This window comes from Motacilla alba, chromosome 14 (genome assembly GCF_015832195.1).
Source record: "Motacilla alba alba isolate MOTALB_02 chromosome 14, Motacilla_alba_V1.0_pri, whole genome shotgun sequence".
Lineage (NCBI taxonomy): Eukaryota > Metazoa > Chordata > Aves > Passeriformes > Motacillidae > Motacilla > Motacilla alba.
The window spans coordinates 16,477,517-16,494,191 of NC_052029.1; the positions used below are offsets into that span (position 1 = coordinate 16,477,517).

Below are 16,675 nucleotides of genomic sequence, written 5' to 3' on the forward strand. Positions count from 1 at the left end.
CACTGTTTTACTTTGTAGGTGCTAGTCAGTATCCTGTCTTTAGTGCCTGTTGGTGCTGCCTCTGGAAGAGATGTAAGCAAAGGAAGGGATAATGGCCAAAGGAGAGCAGGTCATTTATGACTAATTGCTAAGATGTAAGGAATGGAAACTGAGCATTCAAGGGTCCAGATCTGCTGTGTCTGTTCCCACTGTGCACCACTCATTGTATCATAGAATTCTGGAATATCTTCATTTGGAAGGGATCTTCAAACCCTCTGTCATGGGCAGCAACACCTTCCACTAGACCAGGTTGCTCCAAGCCCCAACCAACCTGACCTGGAACACCTCCAGGGATGGGGTAGGAATGTCTTTTCTGGACAACTTGTGCCAGTGTCTCATTGCCCTCACAGGGAAAAATTTCTGCACAATACTCCATGCAACCCTGGCCTCTGCTTGTGGGAAGCTGTTCCCCCTTGCCCCATCACTACATGCCATATCCAACTTTCTTATAGCACTTTTATGTTCTGGAAGGGACTCTAAGTTCTCCCTGGAGTCTCTTCTCCAAGCTGAACAAGCCCAGCTCTCATCCTGTCTCCATAGCAGAGGGACTCCAGTTCTCTGATTGTCTCTGTGGCCTCCTCCAGACTTGCTTTAGCAACTCCATGCCCTTCTGATGTTGAGGACCCCAGAACTGGACACAGTACTGCAAGTGGGAGTCTCACAAAAGCAGAGTAGAGAGGTAGAATCCTCTCTCTTAACCTGTTGGTCATGCTGCTTTTGATGCAGCCCAGGATACAATGGGCTTTCTGGGCTGCAAACATGCATTGCTAGACCTTGTCAAATGTCTTGTCAACATCAGAATCTTGCTCTGGGAGCGAGAACAAGCAAAACACATTTTGAAAGAGTCCAGAGCCACTGCCAAATCAGAGCCTGAAGTTTCTGACTTCTCTGAGATTTAGGTGAGCATACAAGATCATGTGAATGAACTGCAACAAGAAAAATTACATTGATTAAGCAACATACCTTATAAAAAAAGTTGATGCCAGAAGTGGAATAAAGCCTAGAACTCCCAGCTGTCTGCTGTGGGCTGGCATATAATATAATATGTATCAAAGGATCCCAAGCATATTGAAGAATCTTATGCACATATCTCCATGCAAAATCCTTGCTCAGGCTCTTATACGATACCTCATGTTTTATTAGGCTTTTGTAAAAGTGATCTTACTTGCAGCTATGCAAGAGTCAGGGACACAAAAATCCTATTTTATGTGCATCCCTTTGAGCCCATTACATTTACCTATACATTTCTTCTGTCACTTTTCTCTATCTCATCAAGCATAAGCTTCTTGTCCCCACTTTTAAAGTCACTGACAGCCTCTTCTTGTCTTCCTGTCATCTCTCACTTCCCTATCTAGAAGTAAACTCTATGATGTCAGCTTCTACCTCCCACTAGATCATTAAATCTACTTCTCCTAATCATCCTCCATGCTACTGCTTACACATTGAAGGTGCTGCTTACAATTCTCTTGGGCTACATCAACCTCATTCTTCAAGTCTCCCTGTAAAGCTCTGCTTTACAGAGTTTCTGAAACCTAGATGATATCTAGGCTACCCACATGCTGAGGCTGTGTTGTCAACTGCTTGCACTACTTCCTCTCTCAGTGGTATCTGTCAAATAATTTATTTTACCTTATGAATTCTTATGAGGAAATGTTATCTGTTTTATTGCGTGTTCAACTGGACCCCAAATCTGTGGGTAAATCCCAGAATATTAATTTTTGGTGATAGATTTAGCAATAGCAGTCAGTCACCTGTCTTTCTGTTAAAAAGCAGTTGAGAGCATTTGGGAAATCTGTGTTGTACAAATTCAGGTTAAAATTACTTAAAATTGCTTTTGGGAAGTGGAGACAGGAACCACAGGAAAGGAGGGGAAAGGCACAGATACAAGGCCTCATTTCCTTGGGCAGATAACAGGCAGAATTCTGCCCTGGAAACACACAGAAAGGATGGAAACACCACTGCAACCAGCTTAAGACCCCTTTGGAAATCAAGGTCACTACCACCTCGCGGTGCTGATAGATTGCTGGCAGCATACCTGATGTATCATTTCAGGGCATCATCTCAGAAATTTTGTCTCTTTCCTGCAGAGTGAAGGTGGTTCTCCTTTCTTGACACTAGTTCTCATACAGCTTTTCTACCTTCACCCCCCAACTTTGCAGTGCTGCAGAAACTGGACACTAGAACACAAGAAAGCAGCAAACAGTCTGGTCCCCAAGACATCCAGCTGAGAAGTTGATTTGTCTTCCATTGCTAGAAGCTGCTGTAATGGTAGCTGCACTGCCAGTACTGGGCTTCCATCTGATCGAATAGGAAGACTACAAGTCTTGCATATGTTTAGGCAAGAGATTTCAGCAGTAAAGATAGTTCCCCTTTGTAAAAATTCTTCATTCCTGTCTAATTGTGTCTACCTTCAGTGTCCAACTACTGGATGTTTTCCATATTTCTTTTGTAGATTTGACAAAGAAGAAAACAAAATACTTTTCTCCCATCTGAAATCATTTTCTCATGTAAGGTACTTATGGCTGGTGTGAAATGACTACTTAGCCTCTCCTTTGGCTAAGTTAAAGAGATTTACTTGGTCTGTAACTGTTGATTTCTGAGTAAAGTTATCCAGGACTAAATCATTCACATCTCCCTTTTCAGAAGCATTTTCATATTGATAGCAATTTTTTGTTTAAAATGTTGATTCCAACAGAAGAAATTATTTAATAGTGTTTCAAATGCTACATGTAGCTGCAATAACTTTTCTTTTAATTTATATGTATCCACAGTCTGTATGTTAGCTCCTCTAATTGTATTAATGTACTGCAGAATCTCATTCAGCTGGTTATGTGCTACTTCCTGAAATTATTTTCTGGTAAGTCTTTCAGAATTCAGTGCTCCGTGACCTAATTAGGACTAACGTTTATGGCTCCTAACACAAAAATTTGCATTTAAACATTCTGTATTTGTTTCCGGGAGAGCCAGAGAGCCAGAAATGTCTAACACATTTCAAACGTTGCAGAACTGAACAAAGAACTTCTTGTGTGGGAGTGAGGGGAGTTTACCAAATTAGTAGCAATTACCTGGAAACATTCTGTCCTGGTTTACTTATCTTGACCTAAGTTTGTTTATTTTTTTGTGTGCCTGAACAAGTTCTTGTAAGCACATGAATAATTCTACTTAATGCAGTTCTCTCTATTTCATATTTAGTCAGTATTACTGTATTTATCACAGGGACCATAAGCAAACCTGATTAGAATGATAAGCACAAGAGACTTTATGCCTCCCAGCCTCCTGGCTAAAATCAGCTAATGGTGACACTTCCTCTCAACAACCCCCACCCTGAAGAAAGTCTGCAGCAAAACAGGATATTTATGAAAAACCCATAACTGAAGAGGTGGTGAAGTGAAAGCCAGAAATACTCCTTTTCTCTTGATCAGTTTCTGAAACATCGTAATTATTTTACAATTTAATTCAGACAAGGGGAACTATAGACAGGCATAATCACATGCAAGAAGTTCTACATGGATGCTGTTGTCTAGCTTTGTGAAATTCATGACTGGAAGGATATTCTTGGTTATGGATCAGGTCGCTTAATCTCTTCAGTAAAACAATCCTAATGATTACTATATCACAGCCCTTGCTAAACATAGGCTTTTTCTATTCAAGACTGCTTCAGATCCTTTGTTGGTTGGAAATCACAATAATATTCTATAGTAAGGCTATATACACTTGGTCCTGTGCTGATGCTGTACTTATTTTTTCTCCTATCCTGACAGTCCTTCCCTTTTCCCAGCTTCTTCTGAAGGAGAGATCATAATCTCTGGCAAGTTTTGTTTGGTATTTTTTTTTCTTTTTTTCTTTTTTTTTCTTATAATAACTAACCCGAGCTCTTTTGAGACTGAACATTCCACCCTCTTGTTACCTCAGTTGTAAAGCTCAGTTCAGTGTCTGTGCCAGTCAAGTAGTGCAAACATTGTTCCTCCAATATTTTTTTTTAATTTTCAAGAAACTGTTTTTGTTTATACTGATTAGTTGTCTCTGTCTACAAACTCACTCCAAGTTTTCTGGATTTCAGGCTCTTTGGAGCAGCTCTCTCCTTGCAGTGGTGCTGGGCTCATTTGCTGTGTTCAGGTAACAGCAAATAAAGCAAACTGGAAACATCTTTTTAAAACACTACATATTGCTTCATAGGTCAGGTCCATATTCTTCATATTAAATGTTGCCAAAAAATCATCAAATCAGAAACTTTTAGTGAAAAAGTATCATTTTAAATTAAAACTTCATCAGGAGACAATTCAGAGAATTGAATTTTTGGTTAAAAAGAAAGTGAGTGAGCCCACTATAACCTTGAGATGTAGAGTCCCATACTGTGGAAGATGCTCTTCAAACATCCTTGCATAACCCTTCAATGAATTGGGGTAATGACTAGGCCCTAAGTATTCTATATCTCCCAATGTGTGCTTTGACCAGGATCATATCAGTTATACTCTGTGTCTGTTTTCTGAATACGCAGAAATAGCGTTGCTCCAGGAGGCCCGTGAGCTGCACATGTCTGGAGGCTGAGAATGCTCAGAGAGGAACATCCATGCTCTATTGCTACGATTCTCTCTAAGCATCTGGTTTTGACTATGGATTTGGGGCAACATGAACATTGGTTCCAACCCACTGTGGCTCTCTGCTGCTCTTCAGTTGTCATAAACCAGATGACAAAAATGCAAGATGAAAGATAGAACACCCACACCTTCTCCCACCCTTGATAAAATTGCAGGAATTGTAGATCTCCTTTCAGGCATCTGGTGCTTTAGTGCAAAGTACTATTTACTGCTATGAGAAGAACAGTTTCTATAGAAGAAATTATGTAGCTGAGTTGGTACCCTCTCTGACAGATTCAGGATCAGCTTTTGTCAGGCTGGCAGAAGTATGCAGCTAATGCTTCAACCCACTGGTAGAAACACCAACAAAACTGCTCTTAATGATTATTCTGTTCTAGATATTATCTGGAATGGGAGGAGTTGTGTGGCAGTTGCGGCTCCAGCTGTGCATTGCTGCTGCGCTGCTCTTTGGTGGAGGAAGAGGAAGAGGTAAGAGGAGATCTGGAACAGGTCCACTGTACAAAGACAGGCACACGCCTGTGCTCACTTTTCATTCACAGACCCTTCAGTATGCAATCTAAGATCTTGTAACTGCCCTGTCCCAGGAGCCAGTACAGCTGGCTGACAATGCCAGGCCTAGGGGACCGAGCACATACTGGACAAGCTGGGTGCCAAAATAAGTGTAGCCACTGCCCAAGGTCTCTGCTGTAAGATCTTGCACTCATCTCATGCAGTGAAGTGTGTTACAACAGAGTAAGAACATGATGAGGAAGATCTGATGCAGTGTCAGCAAAGAAAGTACTAGCAAGTAATGCATTTATTTAGTGTGCTGAGCAAGGCATCATCCAGTGATATATGAATCCAGTTCTGGTCTCCTCCCTCTGCAGAGCTCTCTGGCAGCCTGAGCTGCCTGAATAACTACGTGACTACTGTGAGCTGCATGTGGGTAACAGAGAAGCCCATGGGTGATGGACCTTTCCACCTGCATTTCACCAAGTAAGAGCTGCACGCCAAGAGCTGTCTGTGGCAGCCCCAGCTTGGACTGGGACCGGACAGGACAGTACTGAGAAGCAGAGATGGAGCCCAGCTGTGGGCTTTACTCCCTCCACAGCAGGAGACCTGTGGCACAGCTAGCTCTGCCACCCCATCACCCCAGACCTCAGAAGCTGCTCTCTACTGTGCTCCCACAGCCTCAGGAGCCACAGCAGTCCAGTGCACATGGCTGCATGATCTCCTGTCATCTGTGAGCTCTCCATCTGTTCAGTGAACCATTCTGGCAGGCATCTCAGAGCAGAGAACCTTTCCTTCCTGGCCTCTGGGTTCCCATGACCTGGGAACTTCCAGAGCCCATCCATGTAAAGCTGTCTAATCAACTTCTAATAATTTCTTTCGTTTTTCCTAGAAATTAAACACCTAATGGTTCAATATATGTTAGTAAATATATAAATACAAGTCATAAGCTTTAATAAGAGATTTAGAATATTATCTGAATAGTTAAACAGTTATAAGCTTTAATAAGACATTTAGAATATTATTGGAATAGTTTTTTCTTCTAATAGAAGAAATCAGGTGAATAGTTTGCTAACTGATAGGATAACTTCAGTTTAATGTGTTAGGTTATGTAGAAACATTGTCTTGACCACCAGTAACTATTATATGAGGGTAAGCCACTCTGAGTTAGACGCCTTATATTCTGCTACAGTTAAGTAAAAAATAGCCTAACTCTTCTTAATACTGGATTTTAAATCTATGGAAAGATGGGTAAGCTGATAACTGTGATAACCCAGTTTCCTGTGGGATCACATGCAATGTGAAAAAATTGCTAATGAATGGCTAAACCACAAAAAGACAAAGCAACTTCAAACATATTTTGCTGTCAGTACTGGTTTGTTTGTAGTGAAAGAGGATTTAATGTACGGCTTACACCTCTGTGCTATGCACTTGTAACCAACTGTCCATCCACTCCTTCCCCCTACCCACCTGCTTTCCCACATTGACAGCAGCTCTCTCACTTTCAGAGGGAGCAGGGAACATGTTATGTGCAACTCCTGTGAGATCTAGTGCTCTCAGCAGTAAGGTTATAAAGGTGTCTTCTTCCTATCCAGCCCTGCCATCCATCCATCCAGCTGGTTTGCTTGCTGTCTGCACTAAAGAGATTCATGTTCTTCCAGAGTGTGGTGCTGTGCTAAGGTGCCACATATGCATAAACTGAAAAGCACTTAATTGTATGACTTAAAAGAAACTTTCAGCCTTTTTATTCTTCTAGCCTCTGGTCAAAGGGCCACAACGCCAGCTGCAAACTGACTGCCACAGAGAGCATGCAGAATCAGTACCACTGCACAATTCATTTAGCCAGCCAGATCTTGGAAACAGATGGTTATAGAGTCTCTCTCCAAGGAAACTTCTTTGGATGTAATCAGACATACATGGCCTTTCTAGAGTACAATCCCCGCAAGCACAGTAAGTATGAACCAGGACAGCTGTGAGCTGAGGCTCTGCCCAAACAGCTTCAGGATAGGTCTGATATGCTGCCTAACAAAGGATGTCTCAAAGATAGCGAGGCAAAACAATGAAAACAACCAAAACTGGTCATCCCCAGAGAGTGCAATGTGTGAATTGCACCAGTAAGGATGCAGTCTCTGGGTCTCTCCATCCTGACTTTCCCCAGACTTCAGAGGGGCTGGCTCTGAAGCACCATTCACAATACTTCTCAGCTGCATCATGTTTTCCTGTGCCCTGGGTAATTTGCAATTGGATTGCTTCAATTATTTGTTCATTTTGTTGTTTTATTTTTCTCTAAGAAATTATGTAATGAGGAGTCATGGATTTTAACTGAGTGTTCCATGGCCTGGTACCAGGGAGAACTTCTCAAAACCTATCTGTATTTGTGGTATGTTGTAAGGGCAGAATGTGATATCCAGAGTGGTTCTTTGCTTGCATGATTAACCCTAGGGACTACTGGAGTTATCCTTAATTTATGTCAGATCTGTATCTGTTCTGATGCTGTAAGCTAACTTGGTCTACTGCTAGTGTTAGTATCCCTCTTTAGACCCAGCTTTATCTTCCATTATTTCAGTCACCCTAATATCATGCATTTTCTTTTGTGGTGTCCCAAACACTGTGGAAAAACCCACACCTCCTCTATTTGCAGTAAAACTTGATCCACCTTTGAACATCCAGAGCAATGCCACTGCCAGCAAGTGCCAGATATGGTGGAATGTGTGGAATGTGCCTTGGTACCTCACTGAAATTCTCCAATATGAGTTGCAGTATAAGGAGTACAGCATGTCCTGGGAGGTAAGTGGATGAGGCATAGAGTAATTCTACCTTTTTCTTAGGGTACAATGGCCTTGCCACTGAGCTCCACCAGCTGACTTAAGATGGCCTTTCTGGTTTCTCATATTAAGGCTGAGAGATTTTACATTAAACATCAATACTGAAGTTCAATAACTCTTCCTTTTATGAACCCTGCATCATCATTCAAGCCCTCTTCTTGCATCTAAGAAAAGAAAACAAGGAAAAGAAAAGGGAAAAACCAACAAAAAAAAAAGAGTATTTAAAAGACCATCCTTTTGCCCAGTCTCATTAACAACAATGCTTTGTAATACTTTGCAGGTTGCAATGAACAAGACGCTGCCTAGTTCACTGCCACAAGTAGAAATTGAAGCCACAGAGCTCCGCAGTGGCATTGCTTATGCTGCAAGAGTTCGCTGCAAAGTTTCTGAAAATGAGAATTCGTACCACAGTCAATGGAGTGAGTGGAGCCAGACGACAGTGTTTCAAAGAGCAGGTACAAAGAATGTTGTTTTCATCTAATTTCATTTCTTTTAATCTCCATGTTCCAAAAACAAACAAACAAAAAAGATATGTGGTAAAATGAAGCTTTTCAAATCAGAGCTAGCTTTCTTCAAGTATTCATAGCCAAATTATTTTCCTTAAGGCCTTTAGCTGCCTGTTTCATTTGCAGTCCTTGGTTATTTGAGGTTCTATCTTGACTTCCAGACTTTTTATTATAAATTTTTGTGCTGGTTCTTTCCCTAGATGTCCCAAAAGTCTCTGAAAAGATTCTAAATATCAAAACTATGCAGTACTTATTCATTCCTCTGAGTTTTGGCACTCTACTTTATTTATTCTGGAACTGCAAGCTTTCCTCAAGGTATGTGGTTTTCAATAAGTTCCCCTTGATCTCTATGGCCTGAAAAGGGTAAATCAAGAGTCATTATATTCCTTTTCCTTCCTGTTTCTGCTGCACAGACTCAGTCATTTCCAAAAGGTCTTCTGACAATCTTGGAATGTGACATGTTCCTGGGCTGATGATAGTTAATGACACACTATACAGTCCTTAAGGAGACCAAAGTACCTTTGAGACTCCCAAATTTGGCTGAAGTCCAAGGATGATGGTATCTTAAAGTTAAAGAAATTTAAGCACATGGAAATATTCATGTAGCTAAATTAAAAGTGCAAGTACACAGCAACCCATAAAGGTTGTTAAACTGATGTCAATGCTAAGCTATGTGTGATATTCCTGGCAGGAGTCAGTAAGTAAAATGCCAATAAAGGTAAAATAAACTGACTCATTCATATGAGACCAAGTTGCACAGAGAAAAAAGTGGTTTTAGAACCCTGGTTCAACAATCCTCTGCAATTTTTTATTCTGGAAGAGGATAGGTACCTCTTTCTTTTTTACCTTGACATTCATTATTATGCTCCACATACACACCATTTTTAGAGAAACAGAATACATTATGTCCACATGATAAAATATTTTTATAGTATAGACTCCAATAAAAGGACAAGGATGTCTGGCAGAATTTCTCTGTTTAAATGTAATGAAACTAGAACTCTTTAAAACACTTTCAGAAATGGTGGTTTAGATCAAGTAAGCTGATAAACAAGTGCTTAAATACCTCAGTGTATATAAGGAGTAATAGACCAGTATATTAAGTTTGTGACATATTCCAAAGAAACTTATGAGACTGGTTCAGGTTAGAATAATTATATGCATGCACAGGTGGCAGAAAAATAATTGCATGAGAAGTCAGAAATTATGATGAGTGGGCTTCTTGTGCAGTCTTACTAACCAGTATCATGGAGACAGAACACAAAAAAACTATATTTTTTTAAAGTGTTGTTTCCTCACTTTAGGGCAAAAAGCTTCGCCTGCTTTAACATTCCCACACCAGCTGCTTTCTTTCAGCCTCTCTATAGTTTGCACAATGGGAATTTTAAGGTAAGAAATAAATTTCATTTCTTTCTTATGACCCCCTGTTCATGACAGGAGGATTTTTTTTTTCCCTGGGATTAATAATTCTCGCTCCTGAGCAGAGTTACTGATACATGGTTCTGATCTTCCTGAAAGGTTAAGTTTTTCATTTTACTGCTTCCACATACTAGCTAACCACCAGAGCTTCTGTCCAGCCCCTTGCTCCTTAGAAGCAGAACTCCTCCAGTGGCTCCCAGCTCAGACTGAATGCAAAAGGTGCACCTTTTCAAAACCAAAGCAATACCATCAGCTTGCATTATATTCTAGTGGTGTAATATTGTAAAAATTCTCATAAAATTTTGTGAAATTAGCTGCTAGGTTTTTACCCTATTATTCTAACTTTGCCTGTTGGATTTGCACTAAACATCTGTGTTATTGTGCCATATAAAGAAAGAAAAGTTGTTTTGGAATAACTATGCAAAATGACCCCAACTTATTGATGCTTTCATTAGGACTGGGTTGGACTGAATGAGGCTTGTAGCCAGCTTGAAAGAGAAGAGGCCAGCAACTCAAGCAAAGTGAATGCAGATAGAGTTTCTGATCTAAACACCCAAGAAATGATTTCCCAAATCTCATTGAAACCTACAGGAAGCACAGATGTGGTTACTGCAGAAGAAAACTTTGCATTTGCCTCAGGTCCAAGCCAGCAATGTGTCTCCAGCAGGTACATAAGAGCAGAAGAGATAGAGATGTGTCCGGGACTATTGTTTGCACCAAACCATGCTGATGATACCGTTGGCCTGAAAATCTCTGAAATAATTAAAGACAACCTTGAGAGCTCTAGTGTTGGAAGGAATTATCCCTCTCACTCACAGCATGGAAAGGGTGACTTTCTTATGCTTCGAGAATCTTTGGGGATAAAAGATGTGTCCTTCAGTGGTAGTGACTATTGTACTTTGTGTGACAATGATACCACAGGAGGTTTGATTTCTGCTGAACTACTGAAGCTTTCTAATCACAATAGTCATGTTAAACATCAGAAGGATCAGTGACCTTCCCTGAAGAATACTGCCTGCAAAGTTCCTTGTGCTCTCCTATCACCTCCCAAGTGGCACAAACAGTGACTGTGCAGACAGTTTCAAACATGTATCATTTTAAAACACATCCTCAATTTCTGTACTTCAGAAGAAGATTGTGATTAAGTCCCCAGTCTAGCAAATACTACCCCTACAGGCATTCCCTAAATTAACCTCCTGGCTGCAAGATCCAGTAACTCACTTGTCTAAGGAGGCAGCAGCAGACCTGCTGTTTCCTCAGGAAGAACTATTATAGTTGTGTGCCCCTTGGAAGCAGCAGTATTTTCAATGTGATGAACCATGATTTAAACTCCATCATTTTGTAAAAAATATGCATGATTTTTCACAAAATCATGAGAAACTCTTTTTGCTTAAGAAAGTAATTCTGCTTCCTAATATTATATTGATGAATTAAAGGGATTCCTGATTTGATCAGAATTTGTAATTGCTCTGTTCAAAGATAATCAAACAGTAGGCCTTGTTCTTTATTATCTTGAATGGCTGTAACTTTTTATTTTGCAATAACTAAGCCTCATATATTGCTTTAACAAAAATTTATTTCAAGATTAAGTGGCTGGGCTGATTTAATGGAAAAAAAAGGTGAAAAATAAGAACAGCACAAATGACCTTTACTTAATCACAGTATAGACCAGGCCCACTGCCTCTCCAGGGTTTCTATTAGTTCTCCAGAATTCATGAGTCCTTTGCCTATCTGCGCAACAGGTACAGCCTTTGTGAGCTGGAGGTTTACTTTCTCCCCTAGACACAGAAAATCCTATACGTGATTAATAAACTACCAAGCAGATTTCTGGAGTCTTAGTTGTATCTCTTAGATTTAATGGGCTCAACAGTGTTGGAAAGCATACTGAGATATGTACACATACATCTGAGCTAGCTGACACATCTATATACACAGTCACATACATTCATTCCTTCCTCTTTGGAGTGCTTCCCTTGTTTCTCTGGTGAGAGCACAGATTAGTTTAGACATGGCAAAGAAAGATTTCATGTAGAAGAAACAAAGTGGGTCGAGACATCCTTCCCAAAAAGTGTGCTAAACTGATGTGAGCAGTCTTTATCTGAGAGAAAAACAGGAACAGATAGAGGAGTTAACATCTGATTTGTGTGACAGCCACAGGAGGTGATAGCAGTGATTAGTTTTCAGTGTTGTAAGCAAAGGGCTTTTCTGATACCTGAAAAATGTCCCATTTCTGGTTCTTGGTGCTTTTTAACTAACAAAAACTATATTCAAGGGTACTTCTATTACTCTGCCACAATCTAACGGCAAGAGAAGAACATGATGTTGCTGTCATTAACAGTTGCTGTCATTTCCCCAGGATGAGAAAATCAGTAAAACAATGCCACATACCTGGAGGATTTTGGCAATCCTAAACTTTTAGACCCCATAGCGTGGTTTGATGTATTGTCCCAAATTTCACATCTTGAGTATCTGAGAGACGCTTTTTGAAATTGCCAGATCAATTGTATCTTAGATTCATCAGTTCTTGGCAGACAAGAACCTCGCAGATGAGGCGGGTTTGCCTCTTTCTTATGAACGTCTGCACAGAAATGTAACAATTTCATAAAATCTTGTTTTGTTAATAAGGTACTCTGTACCAGCTGTATTAGCAAAATGAGAATGGGAACAACTATATTCAGATATGAGCAAGGAGAAGCAGGTCAGGCTTCTATGGAAGGGAGAGTGCATTAAGGGAGTCTTCATTAATAGAGAAGTGAAAGAAAAGTGAGATTGAATCTAGTCAGAAATTATTTGAGAGAAATGAAAAGTCAAAGACTGTGCAGCTTGTGTCCATTTGGGCAAGATAGGAAGACTATAAGAACTGAGTCTGCAGATGATGACAGGCTGATGGCTGAAAGGCTGAAATGATATTTCAGCATCAGCAGTTCTCCAAGTGAAACTCTTAAAAACTTCTAACGGCTTCTGCTTTTATGGAATTACTTAAAAATATTAGTTGTTGCAGCTAAAACCAAAATGCGTCTTCTTTGTACTTTTTGTACAAAGAATTAAGTCTTTGGAAAAACAAAGCTGCATTTTTATTTAGCCACTGAAACACTACAAATTTTCTAAAGCCTCCCCCCTTCCCTTTGTTTTTTTCTTCTAATTTTTTTTTTTTTTTTTTTTTTTTTGTTTTGTTTTGTTTTTTTTTTTTGGTTTTTTTTTGGTTTTTTTTGTGTGTGTCATTTTTGAGACTGCTATTAAGTTCAGGCTATGGTTTTTCACAGCTTCTTCCAGAATCTCTGAACTATTCTAAGGCTGACTTTTGCCTCTAAGAGTGATACATATCCTTCCAGTGGAAGGTAGAGAACTACAGTCTAGTAAGGAGACATAATATTGGCTATGGTCAAACCTGTGAAGCCTTTCATATCCTGGGACTACTGAGTGCATGCTTTATGTATCACCTGCAACCGGAAAGTAGACAGCATTTTCCCCTTTTTCTTCTGTTGAGTTTTGCTAAAAGAAACTATTTTGGAAGATATTTATGTAGTGTTTGTAGGCCACTAAGGAGCTGGAAATGTTCTGTGACAAAGATTTTGATTTAATTGTAGGTATGCTTTTTGGTGGTGTGTTTGGGGGTTGTTGGTTTGGTTTAGTTTGGTTTGATTTGTCTGTCTCACCTAGGACTTCTACTCACATAAACTGCCCAGGGCATGGGGGCTCTATTTAGCCTCCGTCCAGGTCTGCGGGACACAGCTTGTCTTCAGTTCTGTTTTTGCGTCGCTTCCTGTATGGCCCCTGGGCCCGGGCTTCAGGGAGTTATGTTTGGATAGCTCCCTTGGGTGGATGTGGTAGTGTCCCCGCTCCCCGGCGCAGTGTCCCCCTCCCTGGGCAGTGTCCCAGCTCCCCGGGGCAGTGTCCCTCTCCCTGGGCAGTGTCCCCCTCCCTGGGCAGTGTCCCAGCTCCCCGGGGCAGTGTCCCCCTCCCTGGGCAGTGTCCCCCATCCCCGGGGCAGTGTCCCCCATCCCCGGGGCAGTGTCCCAGCTCCCCGGGGCAGTGTCCCCCATCCCCGGGGCAGTGTCCCCCATCCCCGGGGCAGTGTCCCCCTCCCCGGCCCATCACGATGCCCCTCGGCCCGTGGCCGCCCCCTGCTGGCGGATCCCGGACGGTTCCTCCGCGTACCCATCCACCGCAGGCCGCGTTTGCTTCCCCCGATTCTCTCCAGCTGCCTCGCATCTTCCTGAAGGCATCATGCCTAGGCTTGGATTTACTTATTCTGCTGCATCCTCATTTGTTACCTGAAGAATGAAATTAAATACTAGCTGCCGTTCTCCAATTCTTTATGTCATTCTGTATGTCATGCTAAAATAGTATTTATTTGCAGTAACTCACTATTAATTCATTACATAAATTCTGGTACCCTGTAGCTCTCACATCCTATTTCAATATATTGCTAGCAATTTGCTTTCTTTTTTGAAGTGCTTTACTTTGTACTCTACGTAATTCCATATTAGAGTGTATTTCAAATATGTCAAAATATTTTTCCTCTTCATTTTTGTCTCCCCAAGTGACTAAAATCTTTCCCAGAATAATATCACAAATCTTGTATACATACTTTCTACTTCATTACTAAAACTGATGAAAATATTGAATCAGACCAAGTTTGAGCCTGGAATGCTCCTTGAAATGCCATTCCACTTTAACAAGGAACTGCTAATGATTAGACTCAAACGCATGATCAAAAAAATTAATAATTCAGTAACTAGATGAGCTGCTACCATTTAGGTCAACTAGCTTCCTTAGTATTCCTTTAAAATTGAACTGTGTCAAAAATCTTAGCAAAGTCAAATTATATACTACCTACCCTGTTAGCAGCAAGTAAACTTTTTTGTCAGCGATGGATGTTATATTGTTTCTCTGTTTATCCACTTGGTGTAGCATTATTTTGGGCCTTACTTTTCCTACATCCTTTTGAAGATGATACTCTATCATTCTGAAGTCCTCTAGGTTTCTTGAATGGCATCTCAGAAATAACTTTTAACATTGCAGAAATTGCTTCAGTTATTTATGTTTTGCTTGTTTTTTTTCTTTAGGGTTGTTTATTTGTTTTGTTTTGGTGTTTTTGTTTTCTTTCATTTTCCCAAAAAAAATACTTTAGGGCAAATTTCATCTGTCCCTGCAGAATTTAACACACATTCTAAGGACTTCAACTCTGATTTTTTGTGTGCTATTATCCTGTTGAAATTAATATTATTATCTTGTTAAAACTAGATCGTTCACTGGAAGAAAAATGATGTGCTTATTCTTCAATCCATTACACATTATCTACCATTCACTCTCTTTCCTGAACAGTAACGGGCCTTTACTCTCCCTTCTTCCCAAGACTGATGACAAACTTGTAGATGATGTGGTTGTTCCCTTTTCTAACTAATTTTAGTTTCTCAGTTTGTTTTCAACTGAACAGGAGATAAAAATACCTACTGTCCAAGTTTTCCAGCAGGTTTGGTACCCTAATCTCTGCCAGATGAAGCCAATGGACTCTACAGCATTGTCATCTCAAAGGATTACATATGATATATTGATATTTCATAGCCCTAAATTCTACTGTGTGCTTTATTACTTCTATTCTAAAGGCTCCATTTGCTTTTCTAGAAATTAAAATGTTACAGTTTGCTGATATTAAGCAGCAGAACCTAGGAAATTGCCTATAGTGATGCTGTTGCTTGATTTGTGTTTGCCTTGGCGCATACATGCTGGAATACACATATAGTCTGTACACATGCTCCGCAGCCCAGGGGAGCTGAATCAGAGTATCCCGTGTCCAAGTAAGCCCTGCTGGAATAGGATGTGAGCCTGCACAGAACTGTCTTGACACACACAGCTTAACTGAGTAGTCATGTAATATTATTGCAAGTCTGATGGTTTTGGTTCCTTCCTTTTCTTTGTGTTCACAACTCTTGGCAATATGATGTTTGAAATAGCTGTAAACTTGCTGTGTATGATCCACAAATTTTACTAGTTTTGTGATGAACAGGATACTTTTTGAGCCTTATAAAAGTATCCGAGGACATAAACATAAATCCAACTGCTCAAGCAGCCATGTGGACTATTATGATACTTGTCTAGTTAGACCCAAAACTGTAAACAGAGGAGAGAAAATTCTTACCAGATCATATGTTAAAGAATGTGCCTTTTTGCCAGCATAATCTGAACTTACTTATATGAAAACCATCACAGTGTCATTCAGTAGCTACAAGCAGAGCTACAGCACTACTGCCCTAAGTTACACAAAAGCTTTTTGGTACTCAGCAGAGTTTCTCTGAGAGGCCTAAAATATGGATAGTCTGAATAGCGAACATAGGCTTCAATAAAAAAAACCACACACACACTGATCCATGCATCCAACCTACTACAAGATTATGACCAATTGTTCTATTCATCTGCAGAAGGATGAGAAAATTGTCATACAGGAAAGCTGATTTAAGCTGGCTTCTTAAAAAAAGTCTTTCTGAAAAAAGTGGATCAACTCTGGGACACGGCGATTATTCTGGCCCTCCACGCCACCCCCATTTGAAGCTAAATATCTGTATTTTGTAGATTCTGATGTTCAGTAAACTAGATGGTCTTTTCCTGCCTCATTCTTTTGAGTAATCCCTCACAATTCTAGGAATTCCTTGAAAAAATCAGTTTGTTCGCTGCAGTGTCGTGCAGCGCTGGCCCGTCCTTCCCGGCCCTGCGGCCGGCGGGCTCGCACACGGACTGACAGAAAGCCATTAACGGGCAACGCGGGGAAAACAGCCTGCCACAACCGGCGAGGGACCGC

At 40.6% G+C, this 16,675-nt stretch overlaps 1 protein-coding gene and 1 long non-coding RNA gene across 5 annotated transcripts in view; one reads left to right on the forward strand and one right to left on the reverse strand.

Moving 5' to 3' along the window:
- Positions 1 to 11,700, forward strand: part of LOC119706855 (interleukin-9 receptor-like) — a 12,558-nt gene extending 858 nt beyond the window's left edge. The window contains exons 2-11 of one of the 4 annotated variants that reach the window (XM_038151017.1): positions 2,811 to 2,896; positions 4,100 to 4,155; positions 5,015 to 5,105; positions 5,504 to 5,612; positions 6,883 to 7,076; positions 7,768 to 7,913; positions 8,232 to 8,406; positions 8,658 to 8,772; positions 9,762 to 9,846; positions 10,332 to 11,700. In XM_038151017.1, coding sequence (XP_038006945.1) covers positions 2,869 to 2,896; positions 4,100 to 4,155; positions 5,015 to 5,105; positions 5,504 to 5,612; positions 6,883 to 7,076; positions 7,768 to 7,913; positions 8,232 to 8,406; positions 8,658 to 8,772; positions 9,762 to 9,846; positions 10,332 to 10,871 — 1,539 coding nt within the window. In that variant the 5' untranslated portion in view covers positions 2,811 to 2,868 and the 3' untranslated portion in view covers positions 10,872 to 11,700. The remainder of the gene's footprint in view (positions 1 to 2,810; positions 2,897 to 4,099; positions 4,156 to 5,014; positions 5,106 to 5,503; positions 5,613 to 6,882; positions 7,077 to 7,767; positions 7,914 to 8,231; positions 8,407 to 8,657; positions 8,773 to 9,761; positions 9,847 to 10,331) is intronic. The other 3 variants (XM_038151016.1, XM_038151018.1, XM_038151019.1) reach the window with 3 other exon arrangements.
- Positions 11,701 to 13,197: 1,497 nt separating this feature from the next.
- LOC119706861 lies at positions 13,198 to 16,646 on the reverse strand. Its single transcript, XR_005258618.1, has 3 exons — positions 14,717 to 16,646; positions 14,035 to 14,150; positions 13,198 to 13,650 (listed from the first exon to the last, which is right to left on the reverse strand). It is a non-coding gene; the product is annotated as an uncharacterized LOC119706861 (long non-coding RNA).
- Positions 16,647 to 16,675: the final 29 nt, after the last annotated feature.